Below are 27,936 nucleotides of genomic sequence, written 5' to 3' on the forward strand. Positions count from 1 at the left end.
AGTACTCATTATGTCTTGGAGATTTCGAGAGTGGAAGGAAGTCAAAGATGGGCAATGGCTGAAGAATTTAGGATGGGTCACATTCAGTTTTAGATAGTGAGATAGTAAAGTAAGATAGTGAAGTCCAGATACTAAGTAAACGGTTTAAAAAGCGGAGCTTGAGCTCAGATGAGAAAAAAACAGTGAAAATGTAATTCTAGAAGACAGCTGGGAACATTATGAAGGCAATCAGCATTATCACAAAAGTTCTAAATATTTGCCCAAACGATTGTTAGTTTATGTGCATATATACAAATACAAACACAAACACAAACACACACACGCACATATATATTTATATAATACAAAACACAAATATTTTAACCTCAATAATTTATAACATAGAACAGAATTTAAAATTTTATACTAACAAACTTTATAATTATTAAGTTATATTTTGATCTGTATCAAAATTCTTAAATCAATAACTTCATAAAAAATACTGTGTGCTGTACCTTCTCTTGGAGACTAACAGTATATATCACTCACTAGAATATAAGGTTCCTAAAAAGTCTGTATTTGAAATATGATTTAATTTTGTTTAAACCAGTGTTTCCCAAATTTATTTGAACACAATACTTTTTGAGCAATAGGTTTTTGCAAACCTAGTGTTCACAGAATATAATTTTGAAAACATTAATCTATACAATTTTCAAACTTGTTTTCTTTTTTGCTGCTTATTTTTCTATATGACATCTGGTAAGAATAATGGGGACAACTGTTTTATCTCGGAAATAAATTCACTTTCATAATTTAGTTCCCAAATATTTTCTGCTAGAAAATTCTCTATATAAAATCTTCCAATTAATGAATCAGGTCCATATATTGCCTTATTTTTAACATTGTTCCTGTACCAGTAAGTCTGCATTAATTTTCCAGGATCCTTTCTGGTTATCCAATTACGTAACTCTACGCAAAATATATTCATCATTCCCTTTTTAAAAATTCCTCACTGCCTAAGTCTTTCTACACTTACAACAATATGTTAATATGACTATTGTAAAACAAAACTATTGGAGCCATGCAATAAAGATGCTTTGGAATTCACCCAAGCTTAGTAAGATGCTTTAAAGCTACCATCAAACTAAGGCTCTTGAGAAAGACCTTAGCATAAATGGAATTTATATCTAAAAGCCCTAATTAGGCCCCTGTTGAAGCCATTATCATTAGGTTTTCTATTGTGCCTGGCTGCTAAAATAGTTGTTCTCACTGTGTACCATAAAAGAGAAGCAACACCAAATCATAACATTTTCAAACTGAAAGACACCTTAGAGATTAGCTATTCCAACCTTTTCAATCTACAGATGAGGAAAAGGAGGTCCAGTGAGGTTAAGTGATTTGCTTAGAATCAGTTTAAAAATAAAGTGTTATAGGTATTTACAGTCTATTGTGTGAATGAAAAGGTTTTGAAGTGTTAGAAAATATTCTAATCAAATGCATAAATTCAGCTGTAGGAAAAAAAAACAAGAAAAATAGAAGTACTAAACTTATTAAATTAAAGTATGATGTCTGAGTTGACAGTGTTTTCTGACAATATTGTATCATTCATTCCTAGGTATTTTCTTTTTCTACAGTTCATTTATGATGACTTTAAGTGCATAGATCATTAAACCTTGCAGAATCTTAAATCATCTGTTATGAGAAATCTTATTTTATTAAAACACTAATGGACTTGTTCTCAAAAAAATATCTGTTGACTTTGCAGTTCAAAACATAATCCTCAAAAAGGAGATAAGTGAAAAAATAAGTGCTCCTCATCCTTTATTGCTCTGTTTTAGAGGGCAGAAATGGGCCTGGTCAGTACTGATTCAAGAGGAAACTGAGTCAAACAGGACTTGGTAGATATTGGTTAAGATATAGAAAGGGCTTAAGTGAGAAGCATCATCATATAGGTATAGGAGTGAGTCATCGTTTAAAAAAAATGAGGAAACTGAAGACCAAGAAAAAAAAGTGATTTACTTGGGTTTTATACTAACAGATACATCAGGGCTAGAGGCCAGATCTCCTAGGTTCTAACAGAATACTCTGCTTGACCCCACCACACTGTAAGTGACCAGAGGACACAAGAATCAGTCCACCAGCACGTGTGTGGAGTAGTCAGGGAAAGAGAGTATCTGGGCTGCAGTGTGAGTGTCCCTGGGGTCTCAGAGTGTCTAGTTGGTACAACTGCTTCTCCATATACCAGATTCTCAGAGACTAGTGCCCTGTGGTCATTGATTTATATAAAGTAATTTTTTTCTCTTGCAATCTTCTCTTTGTTAGTTGATTATTGGTGTCTAAAAGAGTCTATAGTGCATGAACTATTGCATTATCGCTATCACCAATGCCAGGACCTCTAATTCTGCCCACAATGTATCTAACATTCTAAGAAATGTGATTCTGCAAAATGAGATTAATATTTTTATTTCTATACCATGATCATCTCTCACAGTATCCCACTCAGTTCTTACCTTCTTAGAAAGGTGCTGCCTTTGAACGCAAAATCAGATGAGAACAAAAAGATACTAGAAAAACTCTATATTATCACCTTTTAGGTTTGGAAGTTTCTAAGGCCTCTGTCAAAACCACAACCATTCAATTTTCCTTCAGTGATTATGGCTCTACAAGATTAATCTTGCTTTTTCTACTAAGAACTATTATAATCCACTAACCATTTGTCCTAAATTACTTCATAGACCTATTTGATCATTCCTGCTGACCATAAATCTCTGTCTCATGTTATTTTGTCTGACAAACCCACTCATCTAAAGGCTAGGGCAAATTTAATTTGAATTCCGGAATAGGGTTCCAGGCTCTGGGGTGGGTCAGATGCCATGTAAGAAGCAAGGACAGAGCCAGGAAGCTAGTGCTAATACACAGGGGTTGTGTTCAGTATCAGGCTTATGGGCGATTACAAAGTAGCAGGTAAAGATATAGCAAGGGGTCAGAAACAGGTCAACAAGTGGTGTTTAAACAATATTAATTTGAAGGTGCCAGACAAGGCTAGGTTCCCACATGCAATTGAATTAGTTAGTAGCCCTCATATACCGAACACTCAGCCTTCCCACTTCCTTTGTCTTTTCTACCTCTCTCAGGAAAAAAAAAAAAAAGGGTCATAGAGAAGATTATCATGCATAAACCAAACCCCAGAGTCAGCACAGCAGTCTTTCTGCTGCAGCTGCCTCACTCTCCCCTTCCTTCAGGCACTGATGTTACCGCTCATTCTTCCTGGGGTTGCCAGCATGAGAACCCTTGGCTTTTGTTTCCCCAAACTTGATGCCTCTGTCAGTAGTTTTCTTATTTACATTTTCTTTTTCTTTATCTCAGACCAATAAGGAAACACTCTTCTAGTGTCTAACTATCAACAAGTGTATTGGCCCCAACAGCAGAAGCCATTCTTGTCTAGCTTTTCAGTTTGCCACAAGATCATGGTGTCTGGGAACTGAGAAGGGTTATGGCCGAGTGTGTCTGGTTTACTCTACTGGAAACCTCAGCTGTTCCTCAACAGAATCTCCTCCCCGCTCCCTTCCTGCCCAGCACTCAAGCCCTGATCCTGACTCTGGTGCTCCTGCTAGTCGTCTAAGATGCCTGTGGTGATCTTTTGCTCTTAGAAACATTTTTTTGCCCCGTCTAGAACTGTGGCTTCAGTTAGGGAGTAATAAATTTGCCAGACATGTCAGAATATATCTGAACCGCAAATGTAGATAGACTTTATATTTTTACATTCACAGGAAGGACCACTGCCCAGGCTGCGCTGTAACTCTGCAATAGTCATCAAGGAGATGGCTTTTGAGTGTTTTGTTCTGAGTGGTTTACATACTGCTGCCCCTTTTACTGTGTACATGCAATATGTTTTTAGTGACCTTTTCTAAGTAGACTCACACAGGTAATTCTCATCATCGCTTAAAAAATTCTATCAAGTAAATGCTTGATGAGATGACTCTTGATTACTCCACATAGCAGACAGAACCAACAATGTGACTAAATCAAAATGGAAAAACATTTATATTCTGTTTGCTTATTTTATTTGTATTTACAAATGACCATGAACAGAGCTGTTCTTGGAATTTATGTCACTGCAAAATTGTGTTGTTACTGTCAAGACCCACTGAACTGTATCATTCTGTCCCCTGCTTCCCTATGGGATTATCTCTTTTTCTCTCCACTGCATTGATTAAAAGGATCAATTTTACAATTGAGGAAAAGTGACAGACTAAAAATAAAACTTTGTTCAATTGTTCCTGTGCTAAAGCTCACTATCTTTTTGCTCATCCTTTCCCAGGCTGAAAGAGGTAATTAAACATTTTAGGAAAGAAAGGTCTTCCCTTTCAGTACCATATTTAACGATAACTATAAACAGTGGTGGCAATAATGTTAATGAGTTTTAAGCAGAGAAATGACTAGATAAACAAATCAGGATTAGTTGTGGATAAACTATCATGAGGCTATTTAATTAATATGTAGTGTCCTTTATTTTTGGTTCCTGTAAAAATAAAGTTTGCTTTTTAAATTGTTCTTCTTTATAAAACCGAAGCTGTTTCAACTTCAACTAACACTAATGAAAGACCTTTTCTATATAGTCCCATTCCCTTGAAAACTCTAATTAGAATATCACTATGGTAAAAGGATAAATATACCACTAGTTTGCTCTATATTCACATAATCTTTCTAAATAGGGTTGCAGCTTGATTTAGATACAAATCAATGACAGTTCATACTAGCACCAAACCATAGAGAAAATTTTGGATTTCCACCTCTAGCGCACTACGGTATTACAATAGAGAATAAAATGTTCCCAAAAGCCAATGGTGCTGCAGCATTCTTTCTCATAATAAAAAGAGCCTCAAATAATACACAAATAGTATACGTTATGTCAGACTAAAATCAGTAGTAGAACTTTGATCTAAATGCTACATCTATATAGGGTGGATTACGGTACATGAGTTAAGTTATAACAGCTCATTTTTCTCAACTGGGAAAATAATAGATGTTTTCTTAAGAATTGTAGTTTTTTCCCTTATATTTTATAAAACAGTATTATTAGTTAGGAATAAACTTTTGAAAGAAAGGAATCAACATTTTCCAGAGAGAATGTTTGACTTTGATATTTCTGCTTCAGAGTTACCTATAAGCATTGGTTATGAGGCTGTAATTCTAAATTTCTGCAAGTGCATGGTAACCTTGCATGTGACTAAAACATATCATTTAGAAATAGGAGTTAGTATAAATAATTGTCATTGTATTTAGAACTGCAACTCTCTAGCAGCACCAGCTTTGGCAATACCATATTGCCTTCATCCCCACAATGCCACATATACAAGAGACACATTTAAAAATTTAAAGTAGATCTGTTTTGAAAATGTTGGGGATTTCTATACCCCATTTGTGGTTATCGAAAACAAACAAACAAAAACAACTGAGAATATTGAGTAGAGTCACATAGAGATTATTTTTATCTGGCCCTTTCTTTAAATAATTCTTCTATTTGAAGTAAGATTTCAACAACTATGAATGTCAGTTTTGGAATTCATATGAACACTTAGAAATGCCCACTAGACCTGGACTTGTTGCTGATTTGACTTGGCTAGGAGCTATTGTTACCACCCAATTATGGTTTACTGTGGTTTCTTTGTAAACTCACAAAGGTGGTTCTTAACATTTACACAATACTTCTCTGTGTTATAAATCTATGCCCTAAACCATCATAGGCCAAATTCAGAATTTCACACTAGAACTAAGAGTGATTTACAGAAACCACAGAGTTTGGGCAAGGGAAAAGAGGTCAGCCTTTCACGATGTGGCTGTGGCATTTATAAACTATTATTTGCAGAAGTACCAGCCAATCCAAAAAATCAAAATGCTTTCTGACCGAGTTCACCGCAGTACATCCAGTCTTTTTTAATCTTACTTCTCTCTTCCATGCTGAAGAGTCCTATGCAAATTTCTAGAATTTAGGGCACCTCAAATTAACAGTTCATGCATTACCATCACCCATGGTTAGTTTCTTCTTACCCCACTCAGTCTCCCTTTCCTTCCAAACTCTGTCTTCCTCCTCAGTTCTAACACAACTCCAGGCTAAGAGTATGGCAATAAGGAGAGAAGGCAACTAGCAGTGCTCCTGTTGAAGGCAGCTGAGGAGTCTCCACATATGCAAGTGTGGGATATGTGTCCCACACTCCCCTTTGTCTTAGCCATGCTCCAGAACATTGTGGGCTTGTCTAGGTTATTTAGAGACTGACAGCCACCCAACACTCAGATCGAGGCTCTGTGGAAGGGATCATCGAGAGGCAGTGGTCCTGTGAGAGGGAGGACCATAGTTTGACATTTCTGTTTCCCAGGAGGAAGCTGGCAGGATCCATTCTGCAGCTGTTTCCCCTTGTGACTGTAAAGGTTCACATGCACCCATGGGGATGACTGACCCCTAAGAGGAGGGGGCAGTACCAGCAGGGACTGTATTCAACAATATACTAGTAATACATAACTTTCTAAAGATGGAACACCATACTCTATTCAAAAATCAAGTATTTTGTTTATTTTTCAAACATTTGATTTCTCAAACATATTTTTTAAGAATATATAATTACAAATTTGCCAATGAGTGCACTTTCTACATTATCAACTCATTATTCCCCCAGTACAAAATATTTGTTCAAATAGAGAGAAAAAAGAGAAATAACATTTGCTGATCATTCAGTATGTCCTAGGTGGAAAATTTTTATGCTTGTCATAGGTATCCTAACAAGTATATTAAAATTCACTCCAATCCACATTAAAGTGATCTCAGCTGGAGAAAATGTGATCTTAATTACTATTATCACTTTGCTATTGAAATTATTGGCTGTAAGTTATTCATTTAATTAGGATAACAGATTTTTCAGCAATCTTGTTGAAAATGTAACCTACAGATTATCTTCAAATATGAGATTTTTATGAATACTAAATTTAACAACTCATGACATTGATAAAATGTTATGCTTCATAGACATTTAATAAAACATTTATTCATTTAGATTTTGCCATTTTCTTTTCATCCCGCAAAAGATGTCACCAATTATAAAACTGTATGCCCACCTTAGAGTTCTTAAATTATTTTGGACTAAAATAATTCCTTCATTTCAAGTCTTGACTGTACTGCTAAAAAAAGAAGTGGCAAAAAATATCCTTTATTTATTATCTGTCCTTCCAAAGAATAATCTTTGAGATGGAGCTTTCATTACAGCTTAAAATGACATGAAGTTCAGAAAATTGATTAAAAATATTTAAAAAGACTTCAAAAGTTATCTTTAAAAAGCTTAATAGGATAAGCTATATATCCTGAGTAAAACTTTGATCAGTTTCTTTACCTGGCCAAACCATATGGATCGACCATCCTGAGAAATCTTTAATAAATGCCTAGCTGTCAATTAAACAGGAGAATCAAGATTTCTACTAGTCTTCAGAATAATTTTGCTAAATTTATTGGAGAACAGGCCTTTTTAAATAAATTATAGATTGTTATAATAACTGCATACCTAGAAACTCATGTAATTGTTCAGGAGGAAAATTTTAAATAGATTCTTTTCTATCTTTATAGATTTTTAAAACTTATGAGATCGTGTTTAGCCAAATCATTTTTGTGTGTCTGGTACAAATCAGTAAAGAAGCAGCATTCTAGATGATTGTGAATATTCTAATGCACCCAGCAGTAGCTGATGGGATCTACCACTGGGTGTTGGCTCTAAAATGCCTCAGGTACTCTACTCTCAATTGGAACCAAGAATAAATCAAGGAAAAACAAAGTGGGGATGCACTTTCATAGGGTGTCACAATGGGCAGTGGAGAAAAGACAGCCAAGCACTCTAAAATCTCCTGTTGCCGTTTACTTACAAAATATGTTTTTTTGTTAAATATTGACATTAAAAACTATGTGAAGAGCCTAAAATATTCTATTTATGTCAACCTATTGTTTCTGACATCTAAATAAAAAATAGTGGTACCAACAATAAGAATCACGATCAGTAATTTCATTTAACATTTTCATAGACCTGACCATTTACTAAGTGATTTCACAAGCATTACTTCAATGTAGATGCACATGTATAATTATTGTCCCTATTTTGCAGATGATACAGTTGCCAATTAGAGCCACCACGCAGCATCCTCATTTTAGGAGAAACTAAGTGGTAGAGCAGAAAGTCTGCCAATGCTTCTGACTACAAGTCTAGACTTCTCACTATAGCCTATACTGTAGGATATCCTCAAAATGAACTCAAATCTTCAAGTTGCCTGTTGGAATTTGCCAATGAGTGCACTTTCTACATTATCAACTCATTATTCCCCCAGTGCAAAATATTTGTTCAAGTAGAGAGAAAGAAGGAAAGAGAAGTAACATTTGTTGATCACTCAATATAGCCTACATGGGAAATTTTTATGATTGTCATAGGTATCCTAACAAGTATATTAAAATTCACTCCAATCCACATTAAAATGATCTCAGCTGAGGAAAACATGGTCTTAATTACTATTATCACTTTGCTATTGAAATTATTGGCTATAAGTTATTCATTTAATTAGAGTAACTGATTTTTCAGCAATCATCTTGTTGAAAATGTAACCTACAGATTATCTTCAAATATGAGATTTTTATGAATACTAAATTTAACAACTCATGAAGTTGACATAATGTTATGCTTCATAAACATTTAATAAAACATTTATTCACATAGATTTTACCATTTTCTTTTCATAGTTTCAAGGAATGAGTTTCATTGTTGTTGTTGTCATTTTGCAGGCCACTGAAAAACCTATAGTCCCCTAATATCATGTCTCTGGTGCCGATAAAGTGACTTAGGCACCATGCCAGACACTTTACAGAACTTATCTCATTAGATTATCTGTCCAGTAAAAATTAAAGAAGCTGGGCTACAGATAGTAGTTTGCTGTAACAAAACACCAGAGAATCTATAAATAAATAGTATGATATCCTAGAGAATGCCTAACACACCAGCAATTTCAGTGTTCCTATTAGAACAACTGAGTCAAGATAAAGGGTAAATTGAAGACACATGAATAAAATCTTTTATTCCCTTTTAAAAATGTTACTAGAACTGTTAATCAAGTGCGAGCTTTTTTGATAAACATATCAATATTGGTTCATTAGATGTGACGAACGTATTATACAAATTTAAGGTCTTAAAAACAGGTAAACTATGTGTGGAATGCCAGAACTCTCTACACTCTTTACAATTTTTTTGTAAACCTAATTGTATTCTCACATAAAAGGTTTATTTCTTAAAAGGCAATTATAATAAAAGTGTTTTAAACAGAAAAAAATGTCCCTATTAATCTCTTTACCCTTTCCCTTTCTTCCTTTCCTTTCATGGACCATTAAGTCATAAAGCTATGAGACAGAGCAGCACTAACCACCCAAGTGGTGGGCAGTTGTTATGGAATGATGGAGCTCAAGCATGGTGAAAAGGTAATCTACATGGGGAGAAAGCACCAGATTTCTTTCCATTAAAGAAAGGATTTACAAACATGGAGAGAGAAAACTAGAACACATCCTGTGGTGATGGACTAGAATTGGAGGTATCAGTATGAACTGATAGTTTTCAATATACATAAAGATAGAAATATCAACGTGTGTGTGTGTGTGTGTGTGTGTGTGTGTAAACTGTCCACTGAGGAGGATCAAGATCAGTTTCACCTGAACAACAACTGGTGGACCTAGTGCCCAGATACTAATATCTAAATGTCATTCTCAACTGAAGGAAACTAAGACACTTTGGAGAAATAGCTGATTACAGGGCCGAGGCAGAGAAAGCTCAAGATGAAACAACTATCCAGTGTGCCAGAAAGCAAAAGCGTTCAAAGAATAAGGAGTCGTTTCAAAATGATAGAAGACCCAGTTCGAAAGGGTTCCTGTGGCCAAATAGTAACAAACAATTAAATAGGAATAAATAAAAAAAAGGAATCCATGAGTCTATACTGATATAAACAAGTGAAACAATTAAATTTGATGAAGAACAGACATTTAAATAGTTTTAAATTACCTCCTGAGATAGGCAGGACACCACCCCTCACCACCAAATGACCATGCCCTTGTAACTTGTGTCATGTTTGTGTGTATGCTACACTATATGGAAAAAGGAATTTTTCAGATGTAATTAAATGTACTAATCAATTGACTTTAAAATAAAGAGATTATCCTGGATGCTCTGTTGAGGAAGTCAGAGATTCTAAGTGTGAAAAGGGTGTGACTCACAGTTGCTGACTCTGACATATAAGGGCTTGTGTGCTCATGGATTGGCCAACGGTCTCTAGGAACTTTTTGGTAAGTTTCAGATTATATACATCTTTACACACATATCACATATTTATATGCAACCATGTTTATTATATATAAAATATATCCTGAGAATATATCTAAAGTATAGTCTATATTATACATACACACATACATAAACTAATAATAACATCGTGATAATATCTTTAACTTTTAGTCTAAAAAGAAAGGCATTTACCAAGAAAAACCGTACTGGTCTTCTGGGATTTAACACAATATGCGTAACTTCCATGCCTAACTTTTGTCTAAGTTCTATTTTGTTTTGCTGAATTTCTACAAAATAATGTGGATAGCATAGATTGCCAAAGTAGAGAAAACTCATATCTAAAACATGAAGAAACTGACCCTGTGCAAAATGGCTACAGTAAGAGATTTTATTTAGTCTAGATAATAGAATATAATAAGAAAATAACACACAAAAAAAAAAGCAACCCAAAGAGGCACTCACCAAGACACATCATAATTAAAATGCCAAAGGTTAAATACAAAGAGAGAATCTTAAAAAGCAGCAAGAGAAAAGCAGTTAGTTATCTCTAAGGGAGCACCCATAAGACTGGCAGCTGATTCCTCAAAAGAAACTACGCAGGACAGAAGGGCTTGGCACAAAATATTCAATGTGATGAAGACCCAGGATCAACAACCAAGAAGACTTTATCTAGCAAAGCTATCATTTAGAGTTGAAGGACAGATAAAGAGTTTCCCAGACAAAAATAAGCTAAAGGAATTTGTCGTCACAAAGCCATCATTACAGGAAATGTTGGAGGGACCTCTTTAAGGAGAAAAAACATGTATCAAAAACAGGACTAAAGAATGGTAATAACTATATTCCTATCAACAAGTACCACAAATGGAAAAGAATTAAGTGCTCTAACCAAAAGATAGAGTGGCTGAATGGATAAGAAAATAAGACCCCTACATATGCTGCCTACAAAAGACACACACAGACTAAAAGGAAGAGGATGGAAAAAAATATTGCCTTGATGGACCTAAAGGATATTGTGCTGAATGGTCAGATAAAGACAAATATTGCATAATTTCACATACATGTGGAATCTACAGGATAAAATCAACAACAACGAAAGTGGAAATAAATTCATAGATATAGAGAATGTTTAGAGGGATACTAGATGGGAGGGGGTTGGGGGACAACAAAAAACAAGGCAAAGAGATTAAGAGGTATAAATGAATAGCTGTAGAATTGACATGGAGATGTAGAGTGCAGCATGGGGAAGATGGTTAATAATGCAGTAAATATGTAAGGGAGAAGAGGGATGATTTAGATACAGATTTAATGGAGTGATCACTTTGAGAGTAATGTGGATCTCTTATCACTATACTATACAACCGAAACTGGTACATTATTGTATGCCAACTATAAATGAAAAAAGAACCCATTGAATTGTACAATGTAAGTACAAACAGTTAATTGTCTATCATATTTCAATAAAGGCAAAAAAATATTTTGATGTAAAAAAAAGAAAATAACATTTTAAATGTACACATATACATTACACAAACATTTGATTGGATTTTGTATATCTTTCAAAGCTAGCAGTCACAATGTTTAAAGTCCTTCTCCTGACGAATAAGTATGTATGCACATATATTTTAGAGGTATAAAGCAGGAGTGAGAAGATGGTTAAATCATTGGTACATTGTTCAGTTTGGGGACAAGGAAACCTACCTCATTGTCCTCTTGCGACCCTATCTTCTACCCCTGCAAGTTGATAGCACTTATTGACAACGCCTAAGAAGTTCGACTTTTTAAAACTTTATTTATATTTTTTAAAAGCAGACCACTTCTCCAGTTTGCCTTTTGGAAGAGAGAAAGTATTTAAGTTCAAGCTCAATTGCTCAGCCCACGATGTGGTGTCATATAGGCTTATGGTGTTAGCTGCATCAGAGACTGATGCTATCCTTCACCCTATAGCTCACACTCACAGCAGGGTCCTGACATCCAGAGAATTTAACACCTTAGTGCTGTCTTTTCCACTTTAATTGTAGGAATTCCTTTAGCTAGAGAATTTAATCTTGAAGGAGAAAAAATGCTGCCTGGTATTTTGAATACTCTGTTTATACCCTCTGGAGGGCAGAAAGGAAAAAATTGATTTAATTGTACTCAAGGATTTATTTTAAAAACAATTATATACTGACTTTCAACCCCCCAAAAAAGTTTGAAAAATCTAAAAATCAGTCCATAATCTTACAGAAGAGTTATACCTGGAGATCCTTCATATTGTATAGCTCTCATCAATCTAAGAGAGCTCCAGTTTTATCTGTATCATGAATAAAGAGACTGGCATCCAGCACTAAGATCGTCGCCTGCACCTACTCAGAAAAAATAAGTAATTCAGATAAATAAGTGCTGGCTTCAGATACACTGATCGTATTTCCAAGATACTGCTTCAGCAACACTCTCTCCGCTCACATTATATTCAGAAGGATCATTCTTTTCTACCAACGTAATATAGAACATTCGAAATTTAATCTAGCTCCCTGTATGGTATAGCTGAATTTTATTTTTAATTTACCATCATCCTACCAATACAAATCTCCTCTTTAATTTTACTTTTCATAGCAAATTTTTTGTTCCTTTCATTGCCCACTTTTATACTTAACATTAAAATGGCTTAACTATAAAACACGATAGTAAAATTATGCCACTTACATTAAAAAGTTAAAGAGAGAATAGCAATTACAACCTGATAATCATTTTTTAAAACTTTCACAGAGCATGACTATGCTTTTGTTTTCCCTAAAAGGATTTTTTTTTCTAAAAATTAGCTTTTTGAAAGTATAGGTTATAAGTGTAAAGTTGTCTTCAGTCAGAAAGGCTATTGATTATTTTTTAATTCACGAAGAAAACTGCTTGTTAAAGGCTAAGATATCCACTAGGGCAGAGACCCAAACTTGGATTCCAATATAATAAAAACATGACCAAGAAGAATTTCCCTCCTTTTATGAAGGACAGGTCTTAGAAAATGACCTCCTAAAAAAAATCTAAGACCAGCTTGGTTCTCAAACGCATCACTAGAGGCAAATTTCTAACAATTAAGGATGAGTTACTGGACACAAGTCACACCATCGGCCTCCACCTCTGGAAACTAATTATTATCACTTCCCACAAACCCTGTGACCTGGAATCCAAAAGGGGAAAAAAAAAAAAAAAGGCCTTTATTCAAGACTCAAAGATTAGAAGTATCCTTTTTACTGTGGTATTATCTTATTATTGAAGATATACACATACACACACACACACACACACACACACACACACGAGAGAGAGAGATAGACATTAAATATAGGTCCAAGGTAGATAGGTGCAATATTTTAGGAAGTAGATTAGAGATTTAGCCCATCAACCAATGACTAAGGCAGGCAGGCTACTTCTCTATCTTGTAAAAATGTTTCATAAAACTGCCAGATAGGAAATTAATCTTACATTTTAATCTCTATTTTACGATAAAAATAAAGGTACCTTACTCAACAAAACATAACCAAAAAAAAAAAAAATGTGGCTTCTCTCAAAGCCAAATATCCTTAACAAAAATTATAATCATAAACAATTTTAATCACAGCAAGTGCAATCAACACTCCAGTTGTTTTGGTTAAAAAAAGTTGATAATTCTAAGGAGTTGGTGATCCAAACAATCATAATATTGGCCCTGACACTTATTATATGATTCTGAGAATTATGCCTTTATAATTATGTTTTCATTCATCTTGTATTATTAATAGATGGATTTTTCTGATTATATCACAATTGAACAGAAGTGATTTAGCCAACTGAAGTTTTGTTAGGAATACAAAATATTCACATAGAATCATAATTATTCCTACTAACTAGAATATCAAGATGGGAGTTAAGGCCTTATAGTTAGTTCAGTCAATAACTTACAAAATGTAATGTTTAGAACCTCTCAAGGCTAAAGGAGACACAAAATGATTATTTATTCATATTTTGGCACACAGAGTCCAAAATAACTTTGCTTACGAATTCTACTGGAATAAGTATCCATACTGAAATAACTTTTATGTGCGGTCAACAGAGGCACATATATAGCTGAGATGTGCCTGTCATCGAGACAAGGAACTAAAGTGACAGATGAGGCATGAACCAGGAAGGCATTCATGCATCTCTAGCAGATGCCAGCACTGAAAGATGATGATAGAAGACCAGACGCCTGCACTCCCCCACTGCAAAGTTACTGTGGACCCTGGGAATTTGTCCTCCCAAACAAAGTGATTACCCTAGTCTATTTCACTATCTAAAACTCACTTCACAAAAAAGTGATTGTACTTTATGATCACATACAGTAAAACCACATTAGTATCCTATGAGGCTCTGAAATGTCCACAACTCCTAGTGTTAGTGGGTGTAGTTTCTGAAGAAATATGGAATTGTCCTGAATTAGAATGGGCAAAAGGGCTTTAAATTTAGTTTAGGCTGAAAAGATGGAAGGCTAATAAAGATCTGTTGGATAAATTAAAGAAAATTTGTTTGGATATTTAGTGCGCAGCCAATCTTTAAAAATATTTTACTGTGTTGTTTTTCCTACATTGCTGCTCTGGTTACATGAAATAAAAATGATATAGTCACTTAGACTTGGATTCATATTACTTTTACTTTAAAAAAGAAAAACTTTTTTAAAGTTTTAAATTCTAGCCTAAATCCTCATTGCATATACAACGTACAACAATGTTTTAGTAGGCATTCCTAAGATTTTGCCTCATCAAACATCCTGAATAGTTACTAACACCATTAAAAGTGGCACCCATCATATTACTTCTCTGTAATAGAGAACATTTCATGGTTCTCTGTTGAGCATCACAAAATTCAGATTCCTATGACTGTCTTTTTGAATAGCTCTAGCCACCACTTACTGAAATATCTATCATATTTCCTGAAAAGTACTCTAGTAAGAAATATCTTTCTTATATCAGTATTTCATGTAAATGTTTTTTGTGAACCTTGCTATAAGGTAAGCAACTTGAAGGTAGTAATATCGATTAGCTTCTATGTGCTAATTTCCACAACTGTAAAAGGAATATGTTATATCAGCAGTGCTAAGCTCCCTTCCAACTCTAAACTTCTATTAGTTTAATTTTCTCCATTCCACACAGCACATTAATCAAAGTTAAACCAAAAGCAAGCACTAAGATATTAAATTATTGATAGGTGTTTTATCTTAATAGATTATATGGACCAGAGTAGATACTTGTACTGAAATTACAAAGATATTACCCCAACAATAATTATATTTGTAAGTGGAAGGCAACTTTGCTATTACTCAAAGATTTTTAAAGTCATAAAAAATTAAGATTTGTTGTGTTTATGTCACCCGACATAAAATGCACCAGTATGTTAGTAAGTCATGTCTTTAGAACTCTTCCATCTTCCAAAGCAGCAAAAAATAAATCTGATAAAAGAGGAAAAGTAAACATAATTCATAAAACATAAAGTTACTTGAAGTCTCCAAAATCTCTGTATAGAACTGACGATCTTTAAATATTTTCAAATCATACAACAGCATTCCATTTTGCTCCACCTTCCTGGCTGGCAGTTAAAAAAAAAAAACAAAAATAACAACAAAAACAAAAACAAGAAAAACAGCATGCTAGTTTTTAATAGAGAAAAACCCAGGATCATTGTAACATAATTACCCTGTAATTCTTCTCCTCTACGATCTACTATCAGAGTGCTTTCATAGCCAGTGTTTGGAGGAGGGGTCTAGTCCTCCACCACTTATTCTGCATTGACTCACTCAATGATTGCAGCCTGGCTTCCTTCAACCACTTTAGTGAACCTACTTTCTTACATCTCCAGGAAACTTGTAGCTGCCAATAGTAGGCCACCTCAGTCCTCAGGCTTTTTGGCCTCTCTTCAGAATTTTACCACTACCACCCACTTTTAAACTTCTCTTGTACATTGATACACTGACCTTTGTGGCCCAGTGTTTTCTTTGTTCTCCACCTATTTGTGATGTTTTGTCTACTCTTTCATTGGTTCCCATGTGCCCACTTCTTAAAATTAGGTGTTCCACATAGTAGTACCCTTCTCTACCTTCTTCTCTCATTATCTTAGCAATCAACTCTTTCCTCAATGCAGATGACAAGCAATTTGCATCACAATCCAGACTTCTCCAGATCTCCAGACTTTAGTTTTTTTTATACCTGGATGTTTCTATGGCAACTCCCTTCCACATAATATATACAAGCTATTTTTCTTCCTAAATCTGGGCTTTCTCCTCTTTCATCTCTAGCAAAACAAACAAACAAACAAACGAAAAAACACCTTATTCATCCCAGTTACTGACATTCAAGCCCACAGAGTCATCTTTAAATCCTTGCATATGTCATCTCCTACATCCAGTTGATCATGTCATGCCTACGCTGGTGATGACTTGAATATCTTCCTCAGTCTTAGTAACTGCCTCAGTTCAGGCTCCAACTGTCCACTCCACTAAATCTTTAAAAACCCAGCTTTCTCTCCTAAAGGTGTATCCTTTAGGCTAGTCATATAAAGATCTCACTTCATGCAAGGTTTTTCTGAACTGAGGTTCCTGGACTATGTCTTAATAATGGCTCCCTCTCTCACCTGTCTTCCTATCTTGATTCTCAGTCACTAGGCCCAAAGATCCCTGAGTATTGATCCTCCTTGTTCGACTTGGACCGGCATCTGCCATTTTACAAGTTCTAGCCATGAGCAGATTCCTAAATTAGACTATCCCAGACTCACAAACAGCAACACATGCATTACCTTTCACAAAACGTCACCACAACCTTAGTGGTTTTTAACGTTATTTATTTTCTGAACAGCCAATAATGTAGATATATTAGAAATTTTGGAAAATGAAAAACAAATATCACCACCAAATATCACCAATTTTAACATTTAGCTAGATTTCTCTCTACTCTGGTTTCTATATCTTTTTAAAAAATAAAATCGGTATCACATACTATATATAATTTTGTGCATTTACTTTAGAGAATAACTGTTTTTGCATGCATTTAATATATACTTCAAAAAATGGTCTCAGGGTACCATAGTATTCCATAATTAATTTATCTATTCAATTTTTCAAAGTTCTCTTTTCATTCCTATAACCATCTTTATGTTAAAATGTTTGTCAGTAATTTTATTTCTTTATGATATGTACCTTGGAAGATGCATTACCTAATCAAAAAGTATGAAATTTTTAAGCTCATGATCTATATCATAAATTGCTTTCCAGAAAAGTTGAACCAATTTACTCTTCGAAAAGCAGAAGAGCCCTCATCTGACAACTGCAGAATTCTTAAAAGTTCTCAGGCTGCCTCTAGTATTCCCAATCTCTAATTCCTCTGCACTTCCTAGGCACTTTTCTAAAACATAGATTATAGGCATTCAAGAAATCTCAGTGATTCTACTACCTAAAGAGTAAAATTCAAACCTGAGTACAGCATTCGAGTCCTTCACACACTGGCTGCAGCTTCCTCTCTGCTCCTTTCCACGTGTCCTGTCTGCTCACCCACTAGTGTTACGGAAACAAAAGGTCTGCCTGCACTCCAAAGGAAAGATATGTGCAAGTTTGCAGCAACAAAAGTAAGGATTTCTTTCAGGGAGTTGCAAGTCCTGGAGACACAGAGGAGCTAATGCTTACTCCAACCTGGCTCCTCCAGGTGTTTTAGGAGTACTGATTATATAGGGAAAACTCAGTCATCATGGAAACTAAGGGAGTTGGGGGTGTGGGTGCTACTGATTGGACAATTGGTCGGGGCTGTGGTAATTGATCATTGTGTTAGGTTCTGAAATCAGCTGAGGTGCCATCCTGTTTGGTCCCAGGCCCATGGGGTTGTTGTTCTGCTTTGATGTGCCTGGAACTGAAACACACCTAAGGCTAAAATGTTATCCTTTGTGTAACTGAAACTTATTGTCCCCATGATTACAGACCTGAGGCTCAATAAATCTTATGTCCTAAAGCATAATGATTTAAGGAGCAGGAATACAAAGGTAGAAGGTGATAAAAGTAAGTAAGTCACAATGCCATTATCTGGCCAAAACTAGCTTGAATCAGAAAAAAATATATTAAAGAAATGAAATGAAGTTTGTGTGCAGTTACACTAGCCTACGCCAGTGGTTCTATTCCAAGCTACACTGAGACTCACCTGGAGAGGCTTTCAGAAATATGATAGTTATTTCCACATTAATTAAATAAGAACTAGGAACTGTTTCTTTTTAATTCCCCACCAGATGATTCTAATAGACAGCCAGGGTTTAAGTCACCACAAGCTAGCCCATTCTTTCTTAAAGTGAAATAGGTAGAGACACTGGGAGAACACGTTTAAAATGCAAATAATTCTTAGACTTCACTTTAAGCATACTAACTCAAACTTTTTAGGGCTAGAGACCAGGAATCTGCAATATAACAAACCTTCAGATTCTGTGGTTTGAGAACTACCCTCTAGCCAAACCAGACTATTGCTGTTTTCTTAATGAAGTGCCACATTTGCCAACACTGTAACATGTGCCCTCAGCCCTTTATGTTTCAAAGATACAGTCTGTTCATACCTTCCCTGATTCCCCACCCTCCCCACCCTGCCCCCACACCCACACAGAAATCACATCTGTTTTTTATGCCCAGTTTAAATGCTCGTTCTTGCAACCAGGTTTAATTGTTCCAGCATTTTGTGTCTCTGATGTTCATTGTTAACATCTTTGTTATTTCTTCTCTCTGGCCCTTGTACTGAGTATAATGGAACTGAGTTTTTCATCTACAGATAAAATAACGGATTCATAAGAATTTCTCCACAGTATTGGCACTTTTTTTTTTTACAAATAGAAGACATACGTTAAACGTTTAAATTGAATAACAAAGTAGACTGAGCTGTCCTTGATAAATAATTACCAAACACTGTTCCATAAGATTTTCAGCAAAGAGAAAATGCTGGAGAAAGTAATCTAGTTTTCTTTTTTTATATAAATCTTCAAATATCTAGTGATTTGGTAACTAAGTTCATTCTGCTTTGATCTGCTAATTCAAGTGTATTTTGTCTACTTAATAGTTTATGTATGTGCTCTTAGTGAAAGGCTCTACCCAAGTTTGTTAGCCATTTCTTTAGACCAAGAATTCTCTTACACTGATTATTTAGATATGTCAAAACACAGAAAAAGTTAGGGGAAGTGATCTAGAGTTTTCTGTTTCTCTAGCACATGAACACAAGTGAAAGGTTAAAGTGGAATCTGGTATTTCAGGTACCAGAAATGAAGTTCTGTAAATGCACATCCTCACGTTCTAAAGAAATGAATCCAAGAAACAGTTACAAAGCCATTCTCCAATTGTTTCCTGAAGGCTGTGCCTAAATAAGAACTTTTCCTCTAAGCTTTCTAAGAAACTCCAACCACCTTTTCTATCTCGGTGTTTCCACAGCACTGAACATCATTCACATGTTATTTATTATATTTTTCCCTGTACTGTGGTGATTCATGGACATCTCATCACTCTTACTGGACTCTAAACTCATAGAATTAGAAACCAGTTGTTTTCCATGTCTGTGTTTCTTAGAGTGCCTATAATATTACCCGGCAAACACCAAAGGTGTAGATAAATATGAGATGAATGAAAAGATAAAGACAGTACATAAATTTTGTTGAATGACAGGTATGATGTATTGGTTTACCTTTCAACTTACTTTATCCAATCCACAAGCTATCCTCTACTTCCAGAGGAACTGTCGTGTCATAGAGGACTAAAGAATGACCCTATGGCCATGGATAAAGAGAAGAAATAATTTCTCTTCTCTTTACCATAAGTAAAATGAGTAGGGAGGTTATTGAGAGGATGCTTGAATGTACGTAAGGTACTTAAACACCCTATGCTTTACTTCCTTCTTCTATAAATTGTGGGCAAAATGTGTCTACCTTAAAGAATTGTTGTAAAGATTAAATTAATACAAGTAAAAGCATCTAGTACATGATACATGGTAAATAATTACTGGCATGTAATCATTTTAATCCTTTTTATCTGCCTTACAAAGACAGAATGATGCTGAGAGGTTGGTTTTTCAGAAAGATTTGGTTCCAGAGAATAAAACCAGAACATAAAGTATTTAGTCAATATGAAGTTTCACTGCTTGACTTGAGTTACAAATATATGTTGTAGATTTATGTAAGACAAGTTGGATGACAAGGTTAGTTAGGTAGAATAATTAAAAGAGGACTCCTTATCATAATAAGTTTCAAGTTCTGCCACTTGTCAGTTGTTTGAATGTGGATATCTGGTCTAAACAGATCACTTTGGGAGGAAAAACATTGATGTCTCCTTATCCCATTGGCTAGATGGAAGAGTTCTGCTTGTGTCATCACCTGAGGGTAAATAACTGGTCTTTAAAAGATGCAACATAAGGATTGTGACATCTGGAAACTCAAATGCTGAGCATCCATTAAGAGGAGAGTATACCATTATAATTACATATACCAGTCAATCAAACTGTGTTGATTCTATTTCTATCTGCTCAAAACTTTTACTCTTGATACTTAAAAGTAAGGTTGATAAAAGTCAAGTAAACAAGGTAAGTTGGCATTAAATGTCTCAGATAGCCATGTGACAATGAATGCAAATTTGGAAGAAGCAATCTAACAACTAACAATGCATCGAGAAATGGAAAAATACATTGGGAAAATGTAGATCAAACTATTATATGTAGTGATAAAAGTATTGTTTCTAAATGCATCAGGTTGAACCACACAAAACTGTAACTATCAGACAGTTTTTAATTTTATAGAAATTATAATGATGAAAGATTATCATTTTCCACTAGGCTTATATTGAGGAACCAAGTTATAAAAGGGAAACAAAAAACATGCATGGGGAGAAAAATCACAATTGAGCTCTTTTGTATAGGGGCAAAAAAGTAGAATAATTATACTGCAGGTAAGAATGGTGTCATGAAAGGAAGACTCTTACCTATAAATAAAAGTTTAAGTTCGTGCACTCAAAAAGGGCTTCTGAATATCAATGCCCTATAAATTTTCTCACTGAGGCAATGTTAGGTAACAAACCCTGCCATTGCATATTCCCATTTTCTATCTGATATAATACATTATCGGGGATTGGAAATAAAATAAAATCACTGTGAACATAATAAAGGTAGGTGCTCCCTCTCCTAGCATTCCATCAAGGGGAAGTAAACAGAAAACTTCATAAAATTAGCATCTTAAGGTCTTAAAGTTTCATGCTCATAGTTGAATAGGTGAAGTGGAAAAATCTAGAAAAATACCAACGGTAGAAGACTCTTATTATAATCCAAATAAATAGCTAGGACTATGAAGGAGGCAGGAAAATCAAGAACTCATCATACAGTTAAAATGAGTAAAAAGACTTAGTAACAGAATAGATCTGGGAAATAAATTTTAGGAAGCATGAAAAGATAAGACCAAGGATGTTGGCCTAGGAGATGAGAGAAAAAAAAATGTTAATTAAAACATAAATGGGGTCTTTTTAAAGGGAAATATAAAAAAAATAATTACAGCGTTGGCATTTAAAATTTGAAAGGGTAGCCGTGCATCTAAGAAGAGCTGTAAATAAGATTGTGATTTAGGAATCTTCTGTACAGAGAAAATATTGGAATGGAAACTCAGTTTTTTCTTCTTTGTCAAACTCGACAAACTCATTATATCTGCCATGAGACTTAAACTGAGAAAGAGTCCAAGTCCAAAGTTAAACTCAACAGTAAACACTCCATGGTCAATCAGCAATGTCAATCATCCAATGTGGGTACAAGAGCGACATCAGGGAACACCCACCTGCCCTCACAGGAAAGAAACATAGATGGTGCTGAGATAATTGGGCAAGGAGGTAGTGAGAAAAGATCTGCATGATGAGCACAGAGCTTTGGCATTGCCCAGAGTTGGGTCTGAGAAGGAACTGGGCTAGGCTGCAAATAAAGATTTGGATAGAATTTCGGGGAAGTACAGAGTTATGGAAACCAAGGGAGGAGAGAAGGCCATCAAAGACGTTGTGGTCAACATAATTACATTCTGCAAAGCAGTAAGAGGAATGAGGGTAAGAACTGTTCTTATACTGGGCAATGACAAGTTTCCATGTACCTTGGGAAAGATCGTATTGTTTCAGGGAGTGACAGAGTAAATAACAATGAGAAATTATAGTCAATTTTTGTGAATCACACAATTAAGGAATTATTAAATCATCTCTCAGCTTCTACTTTCTGGGATAATTTGTCACTGTCTATTATTAAAACCAGCTAATTAGTTTGAATAACACAAACCTTATGGGGGGAAAAATACTCTAAGGTTTAATTTTCAAAAATTAAATAAGGATATTTTCTAACCTTATTTTAAAATTATAGTTTAGAGCTCACATAAATGTAACTTAAGGTATGGTATTATTAACTTTTATTCTAAAAATTAACTTCAATTCCCTTTGGAATAAGAAAACCAAACCTATGGAAGAACTTTCTTATACTGGAATATCTCATTTTATTGTACTTCATTTTTAGTTGTGCTTGCAGATATTGTGTTTTTTACAAATTGAAGATTTGTGGCAACCCTGCCTCAGGCAAGTCTATCAGTGTTATTTTTCTAAAAGCATTTGCTCACTTCATGTATCCGTGTCCTAGACACATTTGGGTAATTCTCACAATATTTCAAACATCTTCATTATTATTGTATTTGTTATGGTGACTTGTGATTAGTGATCTTTGATGTTACTATTGTAATTGTTTTGGGGAGCCACAAATCATATACATATAAGATAGAGAACTTAATCAATAAATGTTGTGTGTGTGTTGACTGTTCCACCGACCAGCCGTTCCCCTGTCTCTCTCCCTCTCCTAGGCCTCCCTATACCCTGAGACACAATAATATTAAAATTAGGTCAGTTAATAACTCTACAATGGCCTCTAATTGTTCAAATGAAAAGAAGATTCCCATGTCTCTCACTTTAAATCAAATGCTGGAGATAACTAAGGTTAGTACAGAAGGCATGTCAAAAGCCAAGATAGGCTGGAAACCAGGCCCCTTGTGCCAAAGTTAGCCAAATTGGTAATGCAAAGGAAAAGTTCTAGAAAGAAATTAAGAGTGCTACTCCAGTCAACATACGAGAGATAAGAAAGCAAAACAGCCTTATTGCTGATATGTGCAGTGGTCTGGATAGAAGATCAAACCAGCCACAACATTGCCTTAAGGCAAAACTTATTGCAGAATAAGGCCCTAACTGTTTTCAATTTTATGAGCCTGAGAGAGATGAGGAAGCTGCAGAAGAAAGTTTGAAGCTAGCAGAGATTGGTTTATGAGGTTTAAAGAAAGAAGCCATCTTGGTAACAAAAGTCTAAAGCAAAGCAGCAAATGCTGATGTAGAATCTGCAGCAAGTTATCCAGAAGATCTAGCTAAGATGATTAATGAAGATGGCTACACTAAACCAAACATTTTCAATGTAAATGAAACAACCTTAGATTGGAGGAAGATGCCATCTAGGACTTTCATAGCTAGAGAGGGGAAGTCAATGCCTGACTTCAAAGCTTCGAAAGACAGGTCAACTCTCTTGTTAGGGGCTAACACAGCTGGTGACTTTAAGTTGAATCCAGTGCTCTTTTACCGTTCTGAAAATCCTAGCACCCTTTAGAATTATGCTCTATCTACTCTGCCCATGTGCTATAAGTGGAACAACAAAGCCTGGATGACAACATATCTATTTACAACATGGTATACTAAATATTTTAAGTCTACTGTTAAGACCTACTGCACAAAAGAAAAAAATTTTCTTTCAAAATAATACTGCCATTGACAATGTGCCTGTTCATCCAAGAGCTCTGATGGAGACACACAATAAGATTAATGTTGTTTTCATGCCTGCTTACACAACATCCATTCTGAAGCCCATGGGCCAAGGAGTAATTCTTACTTTCAATCATTATTTAAGGAATACATTTCATAAGGCTATAGTTGCTGTAGATGTGATTCCTCTCCTGGATCTGGGAAAAGCAATTGAAAACCTTCAAGAAAAGATTCACCATTCTAGATGCCATTAAGAATACTTATGGTTCATGAGAATAGTTCAAGATATCAACATTAACAGGCATTTAGGAGAAGTTGATTCCAATGCTCACAGATAACATTAAGGGAATTAAGTCTTTGGTGGAGGAAGTGACTGTGGTGGAAATAGCAAGAGAACTAAAATTAGAAGTGGAGCTTGATGATAACTGAATTGCTGCAATCTCATGACAAAACTTGAATGAATGAGTTGTTTCTTATAGATAAGCAAAGAAAATAGTTTCTTAAGATGAAATCTACTCCTGGTGAGGATGCTGTGAAGATTGTTGAAATGACAATAAAAGGTTAAGAATATTACATAAACTTAGTTGATAAAGCAGCAGCAGGGTTTGAGAGGATTGACTCCAATATTGAAAGAAGTTCTACTGTGGGTAAAATGCTATCAAATAGCATAGCATTCTACAGAGAAATTGTTCATGAAAGAAAGAGTCAATCAATGTAGTAAACTTCATTGTCTTATTTTAAGAAGTTGCCAAAGCCACCCCAGCCTTCAGCAATCACCACCCTGGTCAGTCAGCTGCCATCAACAGCTAGGTGAGACTCTCCATCAGCAAAAAGGTTATGACTGGCTAAAGGCTCACATGATGGTCAGCATTTTTTAGCAATTAAGTATTTTTAAATAAGGTATGAACATCTTTTAGATATATGCTATTACACAGTATTACAGTATAGTGTAAACATAACTTTTATATGCACTGGGAAACCAAACATCTGATATATGTTCTTATAGTCTTTAGTTAGTTTATAATATCTCTTTACCCTAGGTAGACATAATAGGGAGGTTATTGAGAGTATGTTTGAATTGTGTGCAAGGTATATAACTAACTATTCCCTACTTTAGCTTCCTCTTTTCTAAATTGTGGGGAAAATGAAAAGAATATGTCTAGGAAGATGTCTGCTTTACAAAGGCATCTGGCTAACAATAAGCCATTCCAGAAAAGAAGCCCGCATTTCTTTTTTCGTGATATTGAGATCTATTGAGATACCCTCATTAACTTAAGAAATGGGAGTTGCCAGGGTGCTCTGGCCCTTTAACACTACTGACATTCTGATTCGCTCAGGCACTATGGAAATCAGAATAGAACACAGGACAGCTGAGAGCACCTAAGACACACTGGCAGTTGGAAGAGTGATAGAGGGCAAGTAGGACCTTGTGGACAAGTAAGAGAAAGAAGCACTTGAAGAAAGAAAGAAATGTTTAGTTGACCTGGAGAGAAGAAAAAAAATTGTAAGAAGAAGTTAAAAATAAAGGTATTTTTCATTTGACCCCATCAAAAAAAGAAAGAAAAGGACAGAAAAAAGAAAAGCAATAGAGCCGTTTCTGAGGTTTGTTGAAAAGACAATCAAAATTAGTTACTTACAAAGTTTACTGTTATTATCCAATCGACATTGTTAACGTTCAATGTATTGGGTAAAGGGTAAAGTAGCCAATTAGGACTGAGAGATCCCCAGATTTAAAAAATATCATCGACCTGTTAAATTTATAAAATAAATTGGGGAATTACCATAAAATACCATTTTAAAAACTTGACAAATCAAGGACAATCTGTGATCACCGTTCCATGAATAAAAGGACATTTTAATGTAATGCCAATGCAGCTGTCAGGGACTGTGAGCTCTCTCTCTCACACTGTGTGTGTGTGTGTGTGATTCAAGGATGAGGGCCAAGAAAAAATGGACTATTAATTGAAGAGGAAAATAATAATGTAAGCAAAAACAGAGTGGACTTCTCTAGATTAAGTTCTCTTTTCTCTCCACTCCCCAGTTGGTTGGAGAGTTTTTCCTAAGGTGTGTGTTAGTTATTTAGTTGTAAACTTTTTTTAAAATCTCCATAATTTGAGTCTTGTTTTAATATTCTCTTTCATTTCAAAGACACTGTTCATTGATACCCCTGGGAAGGGATTTTGCTGTGCAGTAGCATTTGACAAACTAAGTAAACTCCTTTTTTTTTCTTTTTGTCAGAAGAAATAAAAATAAGAGTTCACCACTGAAGAGATATCTTGATGATCTTTATTGCAATAAGTTATCTACAAGAATAATTAGGACTCATGATGTCCTTCTCAGGCCATACCCAAAAGGCAATCAAAAGACCTTTCCAATTGGAGGCTCTTCTATCGCCTCAAGTTCCACGTAGCAATTACTTGCATTTTCAGGAGGAGAAGCTAAGACTACAGCTAAAGAAATTACTTCTTCATAGGATGTTTCTAGTGGCCAAAACAACAGCCAACACAGAAAAAAAAGATATTACCGAATACTATGAACAAGCATTCCAGTCAATTTTAAAGTATCACCTAGGAGAAACAGTGACAGGATTATTGCTCATATATCCTACTTCTATTCTGCATATCCTTGAGTCTTCCTCTGGTACTCTTTACCGGATTCTTTTAGATTATGTCAACCGTGAAAAGAATGAAAGAGAATTTTTTATCCAAGGAATGAAAATTATAGTCATGTCCCATAACATCCCTACAAGGATCTTCATGCAATGGTATGTTTCAGTAATAAAAGTGCCTGTCATGTATCTCGATGACGTGACACAGTCACAGTCCCTAGAGGAGGTCGTCACAGAGTTTCTCACCCAAACTCATAAACTAGCACTCTATATTTTTAAGACAGTTAAAGTGGGCACTAAAGGACCAGGCGATAACTTGCACCAACTCGTACCTGAATTACTCCTCCCAGAACAAATAATAAAGTACTTGTGCAAATCTGAAGAATTCCTGAACCCAGAAACGTTCCTAAACATGTTTAATAAACCAATACATATCACCTTGGATTCCGAGGTGGTATGGCCTGCACCTTCCCGTTTCTAGGACTGAGAGAGATGATGTGGTCGATGTGGTCAAATCTCTCAAGGAATTTATGCTACATAAATAAAAGGAAAATATTTCTAAAGCTATTCTTCTCTTTAAAAAAAAGAAACAACACCATAATGTGCACAAAGGTAATATACTAATCTTTACAGAGTATATTGAGCTAAACTTGAAAATTTATGTTGGTCCTGATATTAAGTTTATTGCATTATTTTAATAGGTGGTAGGGTTTAATAAGTTCTTAAATGTTAACATCATTTTAATGGAATAAGTTAATTTTTTTAAAAAAAGTATGGATGAGAAAAGACCAGTGATTCAGATTCTCATTAATCCTCTGAATAGTCAATGAGCAGCTTCCATCACATAGAATCAAATTTCAGGAAAGACAATTTTGTTCTCAAAGTACAGAACTTAGAGGGAAAACACCACCCTTGTGTTGCTTGCAATCTAAAGTTCGAGGCAATTATTTTTTAAAGTAAATATATATGACATGATATGATATGATCATTATTATAGTACCAGTATGTTGAAAGACTTTAAGAGCACAAATGAAAGAGTAATCTCTACATGATTCCTGAATTCAGAAAATAAGCTTATTTTTATAGTTACTTCCTATAAAGAAGTTAATTATATGGAATTTCTATATGACCTATTTCAAGTTGGTCTCTCCCTTCTTTTACTCAGGATGAATGCTTTTTTGCATTATTTAAAATTTTAGATTGTTTAAAAA

At 35.0% G+C, this 27,936-nt stretch overlaps 2 protein-coding genes across 2 annotated transcripts in view; one reads left to right on the forward strand and one right to left on the reverse strand.

Annotated features, from left to right (window-relative positions):
• The window catches only part of ZNF804B (zinc finger protein 804B), a 438,846-nt gene that overhangs the window by 380,039 nt on the left and 30,871 nt on the right, over nt 1–27,936 (reverse strand). The gene's annotated exons all lie outside the window — the stretch shown is intronic.
• Nucleotides 26,362–27,206, forward strand: TEX47 (testis expressed 47). The gene has a single exon (XM_039878167.1). It carries the CDS (start codon nt 26,442–26,444, stop codon nt 27,204–27,206), a length of 765 nt encoding a protein of 254 aa, XP_039734101.1. The 5' UTR covers nt 26,362–26,441.

Source organism: Pteropus medius, unplaced genomic scaffold, assembly GCF_902729225.1.
Source record: "Pteropus medius unplaced genomic scaffold, Ma_sr-lr_union100, whole genome shotgun sequence".
NCBI classification, from domain to species: domain Eukaryota; kingdom Metazoa; phylum Chordata; class Mammalia; order Chiroptera; family Pteropodidae; genus Pteropus; species Pteropus medius.

What these genes read in the sequence shown, in the direction of transcription:
- TEX47 (XM_039878167.1), top strand. Translation starts at nt 26,442, where the DNA reads ATGATGTCCTTCTCAGGCCATACCCAAAAGGCAATCAAAAGACCTTTC.